We start from the raw sequence: 19,132 nt of genomic DNA, 5'->3' as shown, positions 1-19,132 counted from the left end.
ATTATTCTACCCCCCTCAGTGGTTGTATTGATAGGGGAACTCATTAAAGATTTTAGCCTCAGTTCATAGGATGAAGTGATTAATGCATGTGGAAAGCTGTTATTCCTGGAACTGGAATACATGACCTATATGATTGCAGAAGGTCAACAAACATTTCAACCTTTGTGCCCCAGGGGGTCTGCAAGTGATGGAAGATAGTACGGTATCTGAGTCACTGTGTTCCAGGGAAGGAACTCTGTTGACACAGATAAAGAATTATTGATCAGCAGATAAAGAAATACTAGGAATACCAGTTGCTTCTGGGCTGCAACTCTTATCTGATTAACGCTTTTCCAAACCCTTTACCTACTACACTTTTCTTTACCTTATGAAAAGGTCAGCTTGAGACCAGTTGTCCAGATGGCTTTTAGGGTACATAACCTGCTCTCTTCTCAGATCACTGGTATCTGAATAAAACACCCATAAAGATGCAATCGTTGTCTCTACTTATTGGTTCTGGTAGTGATAGGCAGCACAACCACTGACTTTTCCAGTTTCAGTATGAATGAAATAACACATGTAAAGTGCCTGGTACACATAAATGCTCAATCTATATTTAGTATCACTATTTTTTTTAATAAGATTTTTCCTAGGAAAGTCCACTCCTCAAACCCAGCTAACTGCCATTGAAAAATCTAGTGCCCTCTAATGAACTAGATTTTCTTTAAATATAGGCAGTCTAAGGATTACATAATCATTCTCTTTTCCTATCAAATGGTCCTAAGGAGAGTGAACCTTTGTATGGCGTATAAGGAACCTTTTGCTTTTGCAGCAAGATTGTAAGGAAACTTTGGCATTGTTCCTAACTAAATATTTTAATAAGGTTTCTTTATCATAACCCTTTGAGCTGTTGATTTTTTTCTAACCCCTGGAATGTGTTTACCCCCAAATGTTAATGTTTTTGCTTTAGCACCATTCCATATATTCTGATACTGCCATAAAATGTTCTTTCAACAGCTAACACAGCTGGAAAGATAGAGCTGTGAAAGCATTTATTAGAGGAAAGTGTTAAATGTGAGGAGTGCTACACTGACCTGTCAGGAGTAGCAATTCAAGACCAGGGACTTTGGCTTACGAGGGTGTTATAGCAAAAATTAAAAAAAAAAAAAAAAATGGGGAGGTGGAGCAGAAAAAACAGTAATACAGATGTTAAAAACCAGTGTAAACAACAGAGAGAGAAGAAATGGGAATAGGATCTTTCTAAAAAGCTAGAATTGCGTATCAAAGAGACATTAGGGATTAAGTAAAGCCCGAAACATAAAACAAAGTGCAGTACACAAAAGTTGGAATATGTATCGCAGGATTTTTAAAAATAATATATTTCATTATTTATCATGGACTTTTCGCTATATCGTGGGATTTTGTGGTACTGTATACGTATGTTGTTAAAGTTACATAGCTTTAAGAGTGTAGAATAAATGTAGGGTTCCTACTTCACAGGGGGTCTGGAATGTAATACCCACGATAAGTGAGTGAAAACTGTAGTCAAACATTGAAGTCCACAAGCAGTAGAACAGATGATTGAATTGGAATACCATAGTGCAGTGAAAAAGGAATGCATTTCAGCTACTTATAGCAACATGGCTCATCTTACAAATCTATGGTTGAACAAAAAGAAGCAAGATGCTAGAAAAATCTTTCAAATAAAAAGTCAGGGATAGTAGGTAATTTGTGGGAAGTGGGGCTTATGTGGGGACTTCTGGGTGCTGGCAGTGTTCTAGTTCTTAACCCAGGTGGTGGCTACATTGTTGTTGGAACACTTGTTTGCTTTATAATTATTTATAAAATCATGCATTCATTATTTTATATGCTCTTCTGTATGAATATTTCACAATTTTTTAAAAAATGTTTTTTAAGCCCTGGCTGGTATAGCTCAGTGGATTGGGCAGCAGTCTGTGAACCAAAGGGTCATCGGTTCAATTCCCAGTCAGGGTACATGCCTGGGTTGTGGGCCATGTCCCCAGTTGGGGGCATGTGAGAGGCAACCACACACTGATGTTTCCCTCCCTCTTTCCCCCTCCCTTCCCCTCTCTCTAAAAAATAAATAAATGAAATCTAAAAAAAAAAAAAAAGTTGAAATAAAAGATCAGAACTGAGCAAGTAGAGTTAATTGGAGGAATAGGATATCTTTGACTTAAAGCCACCTTGTTGAATTTAAAGAGGACTCACCTTAGGAGTAGTGCCAGGAATGACAAAGATGCTTAAAGCTTGAAGGTGATTTTTGTTTTTGTTTTTTATCACTGAAAGTTATATAATTGTATTAAGCAATGTCACCCCAAGAAACTCAACAACAACAACAAAAAGATGGGGATGGAGACGACCCAGACTCACCTCTGTGAAAATAGGGAAGTCAATTGTAGAAGAGAATACAGGTCAATGTGAGAAGGGGATCATGGTGGTCAGGGAGTGGGCCAGTTTCCACACCTCATCATGTTATACTAATTGGAACACAGCCTCATTTAGATGCTGGACCCAGGCACAGCCTAATGTCCTTACCAGCAGTCAGGGACTGGACAGTGCACTCCCCAGTCTGATGTTGTAACAATAAGGGTGGTTGTCCTGTTGTCCCTGGGAAGGTGTTGCCTGGGTCTCCTGGGAGGACTGAATCCCCACTGATTTTCACCACCAGATGCTATGCAGACTCCTATTCCCATCTCTGTTGCTCTGGGTTGGGATCCCTGTATGGGGTTGAGACCCCCATGCTTCTGAGGGGAGGGAGCTTTGCTGCTGCAGTATCTCTCCAGCTTCTCAGCCCACTGAGCCTGGGTGCGGGGGCTAGCTCCTTCCATGTCTCTGTTTTTCTTACCAATCTCTATGTGGCTTCTTCTGTAAATTCTTGGTTATAATATTTCAATTAAGCTGGCCTTCAGTTGGTTGTTCAGATTGATAGCTTTATAATTTAGTGGTAAATCCAATTTGGGGCTGGGAGCAGATGAGTGTAGCTTCCACTTACTATGCAGCAATCTTGGAATCTCTGAGGGTGTTTTTGAATACCAGTAATTTACCTGGATTTTAGTTTTGATATCTGCATTTCATTTTTTCCTTACTTAATAAAGAGGAATTAATTTTGTCACTTTACCAGATACAACTGCATTTTGAACAGGCTTTGCTCTAATGCACTCAGTCTTGAATTGAAGTTCTTACAGAAGAGGGGTAAGGCATATTGCAGCAGCAACCAGGGACCAAGATGGCAGAGTAGCACAGGAGCATAGCCAAACAAACAAAAGGAAAGTGGATGTGAAGCAGCCTGGAAAAATATACGAAAACATGGTCTAAAAGAGCAGGTTACTTCATTGTAGCCATCCTAGAATTTTAGGTGAGGGAGATGGCCGGTCAGTGAGATGAAGTAGAAGACAGATCCAAGTAGATACCCAAAGAGGTCTCCAATAACCCACACACTGGAATCATTGAAAAACACTTTAAAGAGTGAAGTCTGCCCTCTGCCCAGAATGCTCTTCTCTGAGCTGTCTAAAGAACTCACTCTCTCCCTTTTTTCAGACATTGATCAAATATGTTCTTCGCAGCAAAGTCACCCTATCCAAAATGCTAACACCTTTACACACACACACACACACACACACACTCCCTGTCTCCCTCCCCAGATGTTTTATTTTTCTTTAGTTCTTATCAGTGTCCAACATATCATATATTTTTACTTATTTATCTTGCTTAATCTTGCCCACTGAAATATAAACTCCATGACAGGGAACTTTGTTTGTTCATTGCTATATCCCCTACACCTAGAATACTGCTGAGCACATGTTAATGGAGACTCAACAAATATTTGTTACAAAAAAATATTGAAGAGCCTGTTAGCTAATTATGCAGGTAACTTGTTCAAAATGATTAGAAGTACTAGAACACAATTTATGCATTCTTTTGGGGGGAGGTGAGAGGGAGAGGCAGTATTGAGAATAACTGTTCAATAAAGAATATCTTGAACTTTAGGGTTGAAAAAGGATTTGGAAATAATCTAGTTGGAAACTATCCTTAGTATGGACTGATTGTTTGTGCCCACCTCAAAATTAATATATTGAAGTCCTAATCCCACTGCGATGATACTATGAGATGGGGTCTTTGGGAGGGACTTGGGTTTAGATGTGATCGTGAGGGTAGAACCTCCATAATGCTATGAGTGTCCTTATAAGAAAGGAAGAAACAACAGAGCTTCTTCTCTCCTCATTGTAAGGATATAGCGAATGCAGTTGTTTGCAGGTCAGGAAGAGGGCCCTCACTAAAAATTGCATCTGCTGGCACCTTAATCTTGGAGTTCCCAGCCTGCAGAACTGTGAGAAACAAACCTCTGTTGTTTAAGCCACCCGGTGGTGTTTTGCTATAATAGTCCAAACTGACTAAGACAATCCTAGTATCCTTTAATAGAATTCTGGTTAAACAAATTAATAGCAGTCCGATTAAATAAATTACGATACAGCCATATGATCAAATATTCTTCATCTGTTAAATAAAAATGAGAAAGCTATATGCTATTATAGGAAGATCTCAAGATACACTATTAAGAGAAAAAAGTAAAATTCAGAACAATATATATGAGTATTGTTTTTGGTATAAAAAAGAGCAGAAATAAGAATGTGCATTTATATGTGCTTGTATTAACATAAACATAAAGATACATGAGAAACTAAGAGGGGAGAGAGTAAGGTAAGAACTGGACAGGTAGGGGACAAGCATGTTAGAGAAACTTAACACTTTATAATATTTTACTTTGATTTTTGAATGATGTGAATAGATTGCTTCTTCAAAACCAAGGTTAAAAATGTAAATCTGACCTCTCTCTGTAACTCAAGACTATCTACCCAACATTTACCCTGAAATGTCTAATAGGTTTCTCAACTATGACATGTCTAAAATAGAACATTTTATTTCACTCCTCAGATCTGTTCCTCTCCCTCCTTTCTCTAACTCAGTAAACACCACCATCTACCCTCTTACCCAAGTTCCAAATCTGAGAGTTATTCTTAATTCCTGTTTCTTCTACACCAGTGAATTTGTGAACAAGTCTCATTGTTTCTGACACCATGGTAGAGCCCTAATAAGCCCACTTCCTATTTCTCTACCATTATCATCCCAGTCCCAGCCACTGTCCTCTCTAAGCTGAACTACTGAAATATCCTTGAAGGTGTTACTCAGAGTGAGACAAGAACTGCTTGTTTCTAGTCCATAACAACATAAGGACCTTGCACCAAAATGAAAATCAACTACTTCACTAAGCATAATGTGTAGTTCAGCAAATAATTTATTTCATAACAAGACTTCTGTAAAAGAAGGGATGCACTGATGGAGCAAGTAGCAGTGTTGTTGGTAACACTGCTTCCTCTCTTGTCCACTTATACCCATTCTTTATATACTAGCCGAAATTTATTTTTAAAACATTAATCACAGCACTTACTGGTGTGGCTCAGTTGGTTGGACATCATCCCACAAAGCAAAAGTTTGCCAGTTTGATTCCTGGTCAGGGTACATACCTGGGTTGTAGGTTTGGTTCCTGGTTGCGGCACATATAAGAGGCAACAGATGGATGTTTCCTCCCTCACTTTCTCCCTCTCTTCCCCTCTCTCTAAAATTAAATAGATAAAATCTTTAAAAATGAAATAAATAATAAAAAAAAATTTTTTAAACACTAATCACATCATGTTGCCCTCAGCTTAAAACCTTCCAAAGTCTTCCCATGAACACTGGAATAAAATCTAAGTTTCTTATCAAATTTCTAAAGGGAACTGCATGCCTTGGCCCAGTCCTCTTCCATTACATTCCAGACAAGTTCTTTCCCATGTTGGGGCCTTTGGGCCCTCTGCCTGAAGTTTTCAGCCCCTTTATCACCTTGTGGCTAATTGAGTGTCATTATTTAGGTGTCAGCAAAAATAAATGGTGATAAGATGAATGTTATAAGTGATCGTACCCTCCCAACTTTTTACTTTTTTGCTTTTAGGAAATAATAGAACTTGCTCCTTGGATCTGATGTTTGACATTCTTCTGGTGGTATCTGCTTCTGAACTGCCCCTACTTCAATTACCTCTTAAACTGATAAGTTTCTAGCTGCTCCAGGAAAAGCTGATGTAGCCCATTCCCCTGAGGTTCCACACCTGGGACAGCCCTTGTGGCTGGAATTCCTGCCAGATTCACCCCAGGAATAAGGCCTAGATGGAACCAGGTTGATTGTATGGTGAATGACATTAAAATAATTTCTCAAATGCCCTGTGGACAAAAAAACGGGGCGGGGGGTGGGGTGGGGACCACATACTAAAACTTGACAAGTTCAGGGGAAGCAGCATGGTGGGCCCTACAAACTTAGAGACTGAAAGTTACCATACAGGAAGGAACATAAAAATTTTTAACTAAAAGCAAGTCATGGCTGGTAGTCATGTCCTAGACCTGCAGCTTCTTTGATAAAAGTCAATCTTTACCTTAAGTGAGACTGTCTATTGTCTTTTTTCATATAAGATAACACACCTTTAAAATGCCAGAGTAATCATCTTGTCCAGACCCCTCAAAGTACAACTGTGGGCATGAGAGCAACAGACCACAGAACCCCTCAGTTACCTTGTTCCCCAAATACCATTTCTGTGTTGTAAATGTTAATTATTAACTATCTTGTACCCACCAAGGTCAAAGAAGTGTCTCTGCATTTTACTTCTTATTCCATTCCAGAGATTCTCCCTCCCCCACTCCCCCACTCGTTTTGCTTTCTCCTACCCCGTTAATCTACCACCAGTGGATTTCATGTAACCCTCCGTATGTCTCCTCCTTTGATTCTAATGTACAAAATAAGCTGCAAAACTGCCTTCCTCTGGAGCATTTTCACAATCCATTGAGATTTTGCTTCCCGGCAATTGTCAGTTTGGCTCAAATAAACTCATTAAAATTCTCTACAGGTTTAGACATTTCTTACATTGACAGTCTCCATAATCATTCTCACTGAAACAAACCACCAAGGGTAAAGATCAAAGATAAAAGTTGGAAACAGAATTGCACACTCATAAAGAAGAGCTCAAAGAAGAAATCAGAAGTGACAATTTAACAAAGAAACAGTTGCTAAAGAATTAGAAATGTTAAGTATCAAACACAAACTGAAGTGGTGAATAGGTAAGATCTGAAACATCATGTACTCAAACTGTCAGAGTTGTCAAATTTCATACTTAATAAAAGTATATATTTCATCAGGAAAGCATTAGGATTCTAAGAAACACGTCTTGAAAAAATAGTGACAAAGGGGTTTATATAAAAGCAAAGGAAGAAATGTTGAAAAAAACAATATTGTACAAAGACATATTGATATACTAATTTGCTCTCTCAGCTGAAGGTATTTTTCCATACTCTATCCTAGGCAGGTAGCCAAATCCTTGGTTTCACTTGCCATAAAGACTTTTTAATCGGCTTCTAGGTAGCAATCACAATTCAGACATTTATGAAAAGCTATGTCTTCTCTGAAAGGGAGACATGGAGTGACTCTGCTGAGTATAATGAGCCAAAGTAGCTTTGTCTGAGTTACCAAGTTTGGCCCTTGAAACCTGAGAAAAATTTGGCATATGAAAAAATACCAGAGGGCCCTGAGCGGTGTGGTTCAGTGGGTTGGGTGTCATGCTGCAAAGCAAAAAGTCAGCGGTTCAATCCCCTGTCAAGAGTACATGCCTGGTTCGGTCTCCGGTTGCAGCGCCTAGGAGAAGCAACCAATTGATGTTTCTCTCCCTCTCTTTCTTCCTCCCTTTCCCTCTCTCTTAAAATAAATAAACAAAACTTAAAAAAAAAAATACAGTGCGATCTGCACAAGCATCCCACCTCTTCTTTTTAACTGGGTAAAAAATTAGTAAACTATCTTTTAATTTGTAAAACACTCTAAGAAACATCTCCATCAGATTTGTCTCCACATGGCTTCCCTCAACTGCCAAAAAGTTATAGCTTATATGACTGTTCCTTACTTTTTGTATCCAGACTTTTGATTTGCTCAAGCAGGTTTCCTAATTGTCATTAGAATAGTATGCATGTGTTGAAAATCTTTATCTTCTTCATATAATTTCCCTTCGTGTCAGTTAGTATTAGTTTTAGTTGCATATGAGAAAACTCTAATTAGGAGTGCCTTAAACAAAAAAGAACTTATTTCCCTCACATATAACAAAAACCAAGTGGAACAGTCCAGGGTTAGTACATAGATACACAGTTGCTATGAGCTGAATGTTTGTGTCAAGTCTTTCACCTTTTAGCTTTACAATATATAACCATGTGTCATATATTTTAAATTCTGGTTTTAGAGAATTTCAAAACTCTAAATGAGATTATAGATTTCTTAAAAGATATTTCAAGAGGATGAAATCATGGCCATAGTTTTGTATGTTATTAAAGTAATTCTCCAATATACTACAAAATTTTGCCATTTTTCTTTTTATCATACAACCAATGTGATGGTTGACTATATTTTGTAAGTACTTTTGATTATATCTTGTGTTTTTTCCATTGCTTCCCCCACAGTCATTTTAGGATGCAAAAGTAGAGATAATGGGATCTTCCACTGGAGAGGCTCCTGTCCCATGAAGGCCTCTGCTGCATCATCCACATCCCCCAGGGCAGGGTCACATAGCCAGGTGTCTATGGCTTTTTACCTGAAATGCAGTTATGGCTTTATGAATGGTTTTCTAGAGGATCTTAGTCTCAGGAAAGTCCCCATTGTTGGGACTACTGTCCTCAAGCTCTTTGCAATCCAGATCAAGAGCAACATGGGCTTATCTCTGCTTCTGTTTTATTAGTTGCCCTTTCCACACTGCAGCAGGAGGTGGGCTGGGGGCAGGGTGTCAGTAGTTAGCTTTCCCGTAGTAGTCCATGCCATTCAGCCTTAATAGTTTCAGTCCCTGGGGCTAGTGCATCTTGCCCTGAAGCTGACATAGGGAGATGATCTACACACAGCCCTCCTGTGCTTCAGGTGAAGAACACCTTTCCCTTCCTGCCAGGAACAGATATAGCAGTGAGGTTGGCCAGGTGCCATATGATGCAAACATTTTAAGCAGATCAAAGAAGTATAGTCAAGCCCAGAACAGGGAAAGATAATCCCAAACAAGTCCATATGCCCAGGACAAACTGTGAGGGCTCCTTATCATTGTGTAAGAAAATGTTGCAGGACCTAGACATAGTCTCATGCAATTATGCAAGGGTCAACAGGCTGTGCATGACTGCTTTTCCCAATACCAGCCTTATCTTTTGTTTTAACAGATGAAATAGATGAGGCGTCCCTGTTCCAAAGACCTCCATATGTATTCTGGAAAGGCTCTTCTCTTGTCTTCTCAGGGATTTTGCTCCTGTAACTTTTGCCTCTTTTTTCCAGCATCATAAACCTCCCCCTCTACTAAATCACTCCCGTGAGCATATAACCATGCTCTAATATCTCTCATTTAAAAAGCAGTTCCTTGACCTTACAGTCCTCTCCTGCTACTGACCCATTTCAGCCTTCTTACCTCACTTTCTCCTCAATACTCTTCAACTGGGCTTCTTTCTTTAATATTCCACTTGAGATTGTATTTATAAGATCACTGGTGATCTTCGCGTTGCAAAACTGAACGGTCATGTTATCCTAATTGACCTTTCAGAAGTATTCAATCCCATTGACCCATCTCTTCGTGAACTCTTCTGAGATATAGCACTCTCCATTTTCCCCTTGAGGGGTCTCCTTTGCTGGCACTTCCTTCTCTTTTACTGGAACTCTCAAGTTTGCTGAGCTCCAAGGCTCTGTCCTAGGCCTTCTCATCTTTCTTTATATTCTTTCCCTGATGATCTCACTCAATGTCATACTTTAAATACCTTACTCATGCCAATGACCTCAATTTCAGAACTCTCCTCTGTACTTCAGATTCATGTATCAAACTGCCTCCTTGATGTTTCCACAAATAATGATTTTCCTCCTAATTTAGCTCTTTACTGTTTCAAGAACCTAACACTTTACGATTTCATGGAGTATTCACAAGATTTTCTTCAATTCACAGTTATCTGTCCTGCAATCAAACTAAAGTTTATTGACCAGTTCAGATTAGACATTAGAAAAAACAAAACATTATACTAAGAGATAAGATTATTAATTCTTTTATATATATATTTTTATATTAAGTAATATTGGCATACATATTAGTTTCAGGTGTATAATACAATGACTTGATATTCATATATTAATATATTGTAAAATGATTACCACAATAAGTCTAGTTAACATCTGTCACCATACATAGTTACGGAATTTTATTGTTCTTGTGATGAGAGCTTTTAAGAGTAACTCTTAGCGACTTTCAAATATTACTAACTATAGTTGCCATGCTGTACATTACATCCCCATGACTTATTTTATAACTAGAAATCTGTACCCTTCACCCATTTTTCCCAACCTCCATCCACTGCCTCTGGCAACTACCAATCTACCCTCTACATCCATGAGCTTGTTTATTTCTTTTCGTTTTTTAGATTCCACATATAAATGACATCATATGGTATTTGTTTTTTTCTGAGTTCTTTCACTTAACATAATGCCCCCAAGTTCCATCCACTTTCCTTATCTGTAATATAAGGTTAAAAATACATGCCAGAACTGTTTTTTAATGATCCAACACATACAAGAACCTAACAGCATATAAGTTCTCACTATATGTTGTTCTCTTCCCTGCCTTCCATTTCCATTGCCAAAATTATAGTGATGTCCCTCACAGTATCTCATCTCTATGACTGTACTCATTTCTAAACTCTGCTTTTAATCTTTCTCCAACATTACTTGGTTCACAGTATGATCTTACTAAAAAGTCTTTAATGTCTAAAGTTTAGTGGATACTTCTTATTAAACTATAAACTCTTTCAGAAGGTCAAGGGCTTTGTGTATTCATACTATCTTTCACTAAAGCACATTACATGCACCAAGGGCTCAGTGAACATTTCTTCCAAAAAAATGACTAAAATTATGCTTTTATCTGGAAGTTTGTTACAGAAAGGAAGAATTTATTTTCAGTATGCTAAGTTCCTCAAGGACACTTGATTTCAGTTGTTACTTCTATAAGATCTTTCTTAAATCACTTCAAATATTTGGTAGCAATTTGCTTGACTATTTTAGGTTTGGAAGCAATGACTGATGGCTTCATCCCTCAGTATTTTTTTTGTTCCTTGAAGAGATAAACATCTTGAATGAGGTGTGTACTGGCACCACAGCCACCACCCATGTCCACTGGAGAGCATGTTGTTAATAACCAGGCTCCAGATTCATTTCATTTTGCATTGCATTTGTTAGTTACTAGTTTATGAGTTAAAAGTAATGTGGAATGTTTGTTTAAAAAGTCTCAAATACCTGTCAGGTGTGCACTACTGCACTTACCCTAACACAGTGGTTCTCAAACTTCTATATGCACATGAATCACCCTAGACCTGTACTGTCCAATACAGTACCCACTATCCATGTGGCAACTGATCACTTGAAAGTTAAAGTGAGACGTGCTGTGACTGTAAAATACACACCAGATTTTAAAGACTGAGTACAAAAAAGGAATGTAACATATTTCAATAACATAATTGATCATATGTTGGAATGAAAATAATTTGGTTATATTGGATTAAATAAAATGTATCATACTTAATTTCATTTTTTAACTTTTTAAAAAATGTGGCTACTGGCATATTTAAAAATATACAAGTAACTCACATTTATGATTCATGTTATGTTCCTGTTGAACAGCATTGTCTAGATGCTTGTAAAATGTTTCCTGATTCCCATTTTTGGAGATTTTACTTTTGTACTTCCAGGTTAGGGCCCAGAAATCAGATAATTTTTAGCTCCTCAAGTATGCAAGTGCTAAATCACCATAAGGGGTCATTGTTTTATGTTACTTTGACCAGATGATTTAATGGTGTTCAGCACAGCAGTGATTCAAAGATAGCAAAGAGAGCAATTGCTCTGCTCTTCAATTGTGTAATAATTGGCACCCCATAATAGTCATAGATGTTTTTGATTGAGGGAAACACACTTCCAAATATAATCACAATACAACCATTTGGTGGTGGAAGATGGCAGCAATTAAGCAAAATATATCACAAATTTAAGCACACATAACCTTTGACTCACTTCTAGAAATTGATCTTGCAGATCTTCTCATAAGCTCACTATGACATATCTATAATTCACTTCAGCACTGTTATAGTAGAAAATTGGAAAGTGATGAAATAAACTATGATACATCCAATTGAATGCTGTGCAAGCTATAAACAAGAACAATCATCTATATGCACTGATATGGAAAGATGTCTATGACATTTATGAAGGAACAAAGCAAGTTGCAGAAATGTACCTATATAGATCCTATTTTCATGTGAAAAAATGTGAACATATACTTGTACAGATTACAAATTATATTTGTAATTTTTGACTTTATAATGGTGCAAAATTGATAAGAATCCAGTAGAAACTGTACTTTAAATTTTGAATTTTGATCTTTTCCCTAGCTACCAATATGTGGTAGGATACTCTCTCCTGATGCTAGCCAGAGGCAGAAAGCTACAGCTCCCAGTTGGGCACTGTATCATAAGGGTAAACAACCAATACTCTACATTGTATTTGTTGTATTATAATTTTACCCAACTGTAGGCTAATGTAAGTGTTATGAGCACATTTAAGGCAGTAGAGGCTAAGCTATGATGTTCAGTAAGTTAGGTGTATTAAATGTATTTTTTATTTAAGATATTTTCAATTTACTGAAGGGTTTATTGGAATATAATCCCATCATAAGTCAAGGAGCATCTGTATATACACAGAAAGTTTCAAAATCTGTTAAATAGTGGTTACTGTTAATGTGGAGAGGATTCCCAGTGATATGGAAACTTAGACTCTGCTTTTTATATCCATCAGTATTTAATTATTGTGAGCAATATGCAAACTTACATTGTACATTACAAAACAATATCTGAAACTCTACCTGATGCCAAGCGAAGTAAATTCCTTATTACTCTGGTTCCTGTTACAGACATTTACTTTTCACTATTATCTTTTATTCATTTTAATTTTCTAAAAAGCCACCATATTCATTTATCCGTTCATCCATTCATTGCCATTGTTCTAAGCATAAAAATAAAGAACGGTGCACAAAACCATGTGTTCCTTAAACAAAACCAACACTTAAATAGAATTAGTAATAAGCACTATGAATACTTGCATTTTCAAATGCGGACATGTGCAAATATTATGTGTGCTTGTGTGCACATATACATATATTCACTTGCACTGATTAATTAATAGACCCGTTGCGACAGAATTTTTTGAGTGTTGTTTGGATAAAGTATTCTGCGATAGTTCTCAAATCACTCTTTCTCCTGCATTCACTATAACGAACTTTATACAAAGAAATTAAAAATAGCAATGCCTTCAGTTGTGTGAATTTAGGCAAATTACTTAGCTGCTTCAGGCCTCAGTTCTCTTTGGCCAAATAGAATATTCACCTCTCAAGTTTGCTGTCTCAGGGAGACTTCCATGTGCTGAATACAGTGTGCCGGCAGCGCCTGGCACAAGGAAGCCTGGCGGTTTGAGGGGTGCGGTATTGTCGTTTGTGGACGGTAGAAGAAACGCGGCGCTTTCATATACTTTCTTTAACCGAGCATTTCTAACAGCCAATTTCTCTTTCCAGGCGTGCAACGGCCGCTGGGCGTCACACTCACTCCACACGCCAGCCAACCCAACTTTTCGTGTGGATATAAACAGGTTACAAAACTCCGCTGCAAAACTCAAGTCCTCTCCCGATCCCGAGCCGTCCAGTCGGTTCTGGGAGGACGTGGCTCGCCGAAAGCAGCAGCCTTTGAATTCTGGCGCCACTCCCGCGCCACGTACAGCCAAACTCGGAAAGGACGAAAAGCAGTGCGCCAAGAGACGCGCGCGGGTTAGTGGATGGGCGCGCGACGGGCTGGCGGCGTGTGCACCACGCCCCGGAAAGCGCCCCCGGAAAAAAAGCGCCGCCGTGCGCGTTCTCGCTCTCTTCCCCCAAGAAACAGCCACGCCCTCATCATCTCTCGCGTCCAATAGCTGTGAGAGGGAGGGGCGGCCTCGGTCTGACGCGAGAGAGGCTATATAGGGAACCGCTGGGCTCGCAGCACGTTCTTTTGCGTCGGGGTTTGGGAGCAGTCTGTCTGTGTTTGGTGAGTAGGTGTCTCCGGCGAGAATCCGAGCGAACACTGGGTGTTCAGGCTTAGCTTGGAGGCTGAAGTACTGAAGAGGTTTACAGATTTGAGTGAGCTTAGAGTGTTGTAGATGGAGAGCTCGCATGTTGGAAAGACGCAACCGAAGCGCCACGTGTCCCGAGTCGTGGTGGCGGCAGACTTCGAGCTTAAGCTTGAGGAGGCTGCTGCTGATGGCCACCGGCGCTGCGCACAGCCTGGTTACTAAATCCAGGAGGCCGTCTGGCTAAGCCTGAGCAGCGGCAGGAAAACCACATTCCCAGGATTTGGAGCGAGGGGTTAGCTTTAAGAGCAAGAGGCCTTTATTACTAAGGCAAGTGTCTTCTTGTCTCCATGTGAAACGGTTATTTCAAAATGGACAGCCCCTGATTTTGCCGGAGACTGATAGTTGTATTCTGGCCAGGTGGCGCTGTGTGCAAATCGGATTAATGAAGGGGAAGGTTTTTTTTTTTAGTACTGAAAACCTTGAACTCTATTCCTGTTACATCAGAATACTTAGTTTTAAATGTATTGGTATCCCGCAGGAACAATGGCGCTCTGTGTAAAGGAGCTCTTACGTGAAGATGCTAAGGTAAGTGGTGTTTAGAGTTTAATGTTTAGTTTTCAAACTGAAGAAATAAACCTGTTGATTTACAGGAATAAAAAGTGGTGGATCGTTTGAAATTTGCTTCTTTTTATTAGATGCAAAAGAAAATTCCAAAACATGGGAGAATATTTGCTGGAAAATTACCTGGCTAATACATTCTTACTAGGTATGTGTTGGACTAGTATTTTGATTCAGAATATGTTTAGTCTATATGTAGATTAAATGGAAAAATTTTTTTCCCTTCAACAGCATCCTGAGGGTTGATGAATACTAATGAAGCTATCGTTGTCAGCTTCATTTTGAAGTAAGTTGTGTGATTTAACAAAATGTGCTATAGTATTTCTGATACAGTACTTACTTTTTAATACTGCTTTAGTTTATGGTCTAATCAATGATGAAACTTATCCCAAAGCTGATTACCTGAAGAAAAGCTTATACGGATTCGGCTTCTGAGATGAGACCAATATGTAAAAATGAGATAAATTTTTGTTGCCTGCAGGGGAAAAACTGCTGTCTCACAGTTTTTTTTTTTCTTTCTTTCTCTGCCAGCAGTGAGGGGTCATTGTCTGCCAGTTGGAAGGGGCCAGTTTGCTGTGCCATTTTGAAGCTGTAACCATTTCTGTGAGTGGAGATATTTTGCTAACAATCAATATTGTGTCCTTGGTCTTATCTGTGATGATTCTATCCCGAACCTGAATTTATGTTGAAAAATCTTTATACGGATCTGGCTTCTGAGATAGACCATTATAAGGACTATAGCATTTTTGAAAATTAAGTTTTAATAAGTTCTGATGGTTGGTAGTTTTGTAAATCGGAAGTGTTTTCTTTTTCCAGGGCCAGTGTTCCAAGATTGACCTGCATGTTGTATGGAAAACTGGTGATCAGGAAAAGCTCTTTATTTTATGAACATGGAAAGAAAACATACAGATCAAGATGGAGTGTTTATTTTTAATTTTGTAAAAAGATTCTGAACCACATCAAATCTAGATTAATATATACGTAAGATTCAAGCCATTTCTAGTCATATCTCACTGCCCTGGAGAATCACAACCTGTTAATTAGTAGATTACATCCTAGATCTACTTTTAGGAATGCATGTCAAACTGAGTATTTGTAATGGATTTTTTTTTTTTTTCAGTTAAGTAGCCTTGTAATCAAATAATTCTGGATAAATGTCTTACCTTTAATCACCTGTTTAAATTTAAAATGCATAATTGTAATTAAAGTGGAATGAAAGTTTATGCTGTTTAATAGAGATGAGAGCAATTTGGAAAGACAGGACCTATTAGGCAATGGGGGATACCAGGCATCAAAGTGATCACTCTGATTAACTGAATCATAGAAAATTTGAAAGGATGTTTAAGCCAAAAAATGGAGAGTAATGATGAAAATGAAGAGAGCATGGCATAGCAGTTAAGAGTCACAAGGAAGGTAACTGAAAAAAATTTGGATTAGAATTAGTCAAGCATGGCATGTAAGGGATTTTTATAAATAGTAGTAGCATCTGATCTAACCAAGGTGATTAGGTTCCCATTCATGATTATTTTCCCTGAAGAGTTACATGAATAAGCTGTTCCCAAGCCCATATATAATGTCATAGTCAAAACACCAAATATTTTTCCTCAGTGAGCTGTCATCTTTTTCCTAAAAGGTATGTTTTCTTGGCTTAGTGAAAAGAAAAGAATTTAATATTTGACCCATACAGCCCAGGAGAGGTTCATGAGACTTGACAAGCCTATATCTGAGTGTCCAGACACAGTGAATTTGCCCCAAGTAGTAAGACAATATATAAAATGGATCTCTGGAAATGTTTCTTGGACCCATATTAAAATACAAAGTACTGATATCCTAAAAATTGAAGGGCTTAGTAGGGTATCTGTACAATATTAAACCCGGTACAAGAAATTCCACAGTGGCTTTGGTGTGTGGGAAATTATGGGGCCTTGTGGCTTTTTTTAATAAGAAAGATCAATTGGTATAATGTGTTACACGTATTGTGAATATCTTGATATTACCAAAAGAAGTGAGAAAAGCTGGGACCTTAGAGGTTAAATGCACCGGTCAGGTAAAGATGTAGTAATTTACAATCTTGGCTATTACAGGTCCTACATTTCTTCTTGGTGTCCTATAAGATCAACTAACAAGTAGCATTGTGTTGGTAACCTTATTTCTTTTTATTATATGTATATAGATATCGGTAAACAATGTTTGACATTGCAATCTGCATCCTTTAAAATTTTTTAAATTTAATTGATTTTGAGAGACACCAATTTGTTTTTCCACTTATACATTCAGTGGTTGTTCCTTGTATATACCGTGACCAGGGATCAAACCTGCAACCTTGTTGCATCGGGACCACACTAACCAACTGAGCTATTGGCCAGGGCTGCAATCTGCATCCTTGAATACCCCTTGCCCTGCTCTGTTTGGGACTTTGCAACATGCTTTCTAAGATCTGTTTTGTTCAATGACTTAGTACCTAGGCACCTTAACGACCTTGTACTTGGTTGAATAGTAAGTTTTAAGTGAATAATGAATGGTAAAAGACTAATTGGGATCCTGCACAAAACACTCAAGCAAAAGTGTCTACCCTTTGTCAGAGCTGGCAAGCAGAACTTCAAAACAAGACAAAATTGTGAAATAGACAAAACGATCCCTCTGACCTTTTCCTGCAGTTCTAGTTTTGCTCTTTTCTCTCCCAATCATTCTTTTAATGCCACATTTCCTTAGTTGATATATTCCAAATCAAATTGGTAATGTGCATGTATTTTATTGCACTGTACTAGGTTCTCCCAAAGAGATCAGATGTAAAATACTTCCTATATATCCTATATGTCATTAGTATAAAATGCCAAGGAGAATCAAAAGCAGACTATAGAGACAAAGTACTGTGGGAGAGAGGAATAATTAAAATGTCTGAATATTGAAAAAGTGAATTTGGAATGCAACCAACTCCAATGCGAGGAAGATGATGTGCTTCAGAACCTGAGACAAGTGGGGAGGATAAGGCTGAAATGTTAGAAAAGTACCTTACTAATGTTTTGGGGCAAGGAGTTAGAGCTGTAAAAAGCTTTAGTCGTTTGAGTTTCCTAAACCATGTCTTCAGTGGAAGTTGCTGTCAACCATGTTTAGCCCTTTTGACTACAGGGTCCACACCTGGACAACACATGAGTTGAGTGCAAAAAGGTACAATTTTAGTGGAATTAAACTTGGAAGTTCAATGTATACCAGCTTTAATGAAAATTACTAGTTGATTTAAACCTTTAGTAGACACCGGGATGGGATTTTTCATTTCACACAGCAGAGTTCTTGCTGTTAAGTGTCTTAGCTTCTTGGTTTATAAATGCTGGGAAATAGACAACTACTAGCTAAGACCAGGGACCTTAAGTTAGCTGGGTGGGGGATTTAACCTTCCACAATGTATTTGCATCTTAATAGAGAAATCAGTTGAGACTCAAAAGCCCTAGAGACCTAAAAGAATCAGACTAGAATGCAATGGTGGGCTTGATTAGGACTTGTTTCAGAAGTGAAAAGCAGAATCTACATGTCTGGCTTTAGTGACTAGCCAATAGGAATTCTTTTCTCTTCGCCTTGCACCATGCTTCCAGGTTATCTTGTAAAGTTCAGTTGGCTCAGACCTACCATTTGGTGATTTCTAAAATTAGTTCCGTTGCCAGAAACCCAATATCCTACTGCACTTGGCTTCCCAATCAAGTGCCCTCTGAACTAAGTAGGTACTTCTTAATTCTTGCTGTTGGCCCAGCCTGTGTGAAAGAGTTTTTGACTGTTTCCATGGTGGTTGGGTTTTTTTTTTCCCTATTTATTTTTTTTTTATTTTATTTTTAGAGAGAGGGGAAAGGAGAAAGAGGGAGAGAAACATCACTGTGTAGTTGCCTCTCACGCGCCCCAAACTGGGGACCTGACATGCAACCTAGTCATGTGCCCTGACTGGGAATCAAATCAGTGACACTTACTTGGCTCACAGACCGATGCTCAATCCACTGAGCCACAGCAGCCAGGGCTCCAAGGTTCTGAAAGCAGTTTCCCAGTTAGATCCTTTTTGAATCCCAGGCTACTAGGATAAGCCTCCTTATCCTTTGTCAGTCCTTCCTCCTTCCTATCTTTTTCCTCCTGCAGGTTTGTTTTCAGGTCAAAATACAATAGTACTTAAAGCATAGTATTGGGTTGGCCAAAATGTTCGTTTGGTTTTTTTCCATAAGATGGCTTGAGTAGCACTTAGCTGTCTTTAACTTCATTTGAAACAGCTTTGTTAGATTGCATTGTAACAGCTGTCATAGCGTACATAAAAAAAAAAAAAAA

General features: G+C 38.4%; 1 protein-coding gene, 1 long non-coding RNA gene and 2 other non-coding genes across 5 annotated transcripts in view; 3 read left to right on the top strand and 1 right to left on the bottom strand.

Annotated features, from left to right (window-relative positions):
• The window catches only part of LOC150007422 (uncharacterized), a 49,349-nt gene extending 35,035 nt beyond the window's left edge, over nt 1-14,314 (bottom strand). The window contains exon 1 of the mRNA XM_090280817.1: nt 13,498-14,314. Within this exon, the coding sequence (XP_090136943.1) occupies nt 13,498-14,314 (817 nt within the window). The remainder of the gene's footprint in view (nt 1-13,497) is intronic.
• Nucleotides 14,315-14,746: 432 nt separating this feature from the next.
• Nucleotides 14,747-16,053, top strand: LOC150007419 (uncharacterized). Of its 2 annotated transcripts, XR_016511626.1 has the most exons (5): nt 14,748-14,797; nt 14,908-14,978; nt 15,062-15,116; nt 15,365-15,433; nt 15,647-16,053. It is a non-coding gene; the product is annotated as an uncharacterized LOC150007419 (long non-coding RNA). The 2 variants fall into 2 exon arrangements; XR_016511627.1 differs by lacking the exon at nt 14,908-14,978 and having other exon boundaries at nt 14,747-14,797.
• Nucleotides 15,199-15,268, top strand: LOC150007421 (small nucleolar RNA SNORD50). The gene has a single exon (XR_016512127.1). It is a non-coding gene; the product is annotated as a small nucleolar RNA SNORD50 (small nucleolar RNA).
• On the top strand, nt 15,480-15,550 carry LOC150007420 (small nucleolar RNA SNORD50). The gene has a single exon (XR_016512126.1). It is a non-coding gene; the product is annotated as a small nucleolar RNA SNORD50 (small nucleolar RNA).
• Nucleotides 16,054-19,132: the final 3,079 nt, after the last annotated feature.

Source organism: Furipterus horrens, unplaced genomic scaffold (genome assembly GCF_987537825.1).
Source record: "Furipterus horrens unplaced genomic scaffold, mFurHor1.1.pri manual_scaffold_6, whole genome shotgun sequence".
NCBI classification, from domain to species: domain Eukaryota; kingdom Metazoa; phylum Chordata; class Mammalia; order Chiroptera; family Furipteridae; genus Furipterus; species Furipterus horrens.
This window is presented reverse-complemented; position numbering and strand designations above follow the sequence as displayed.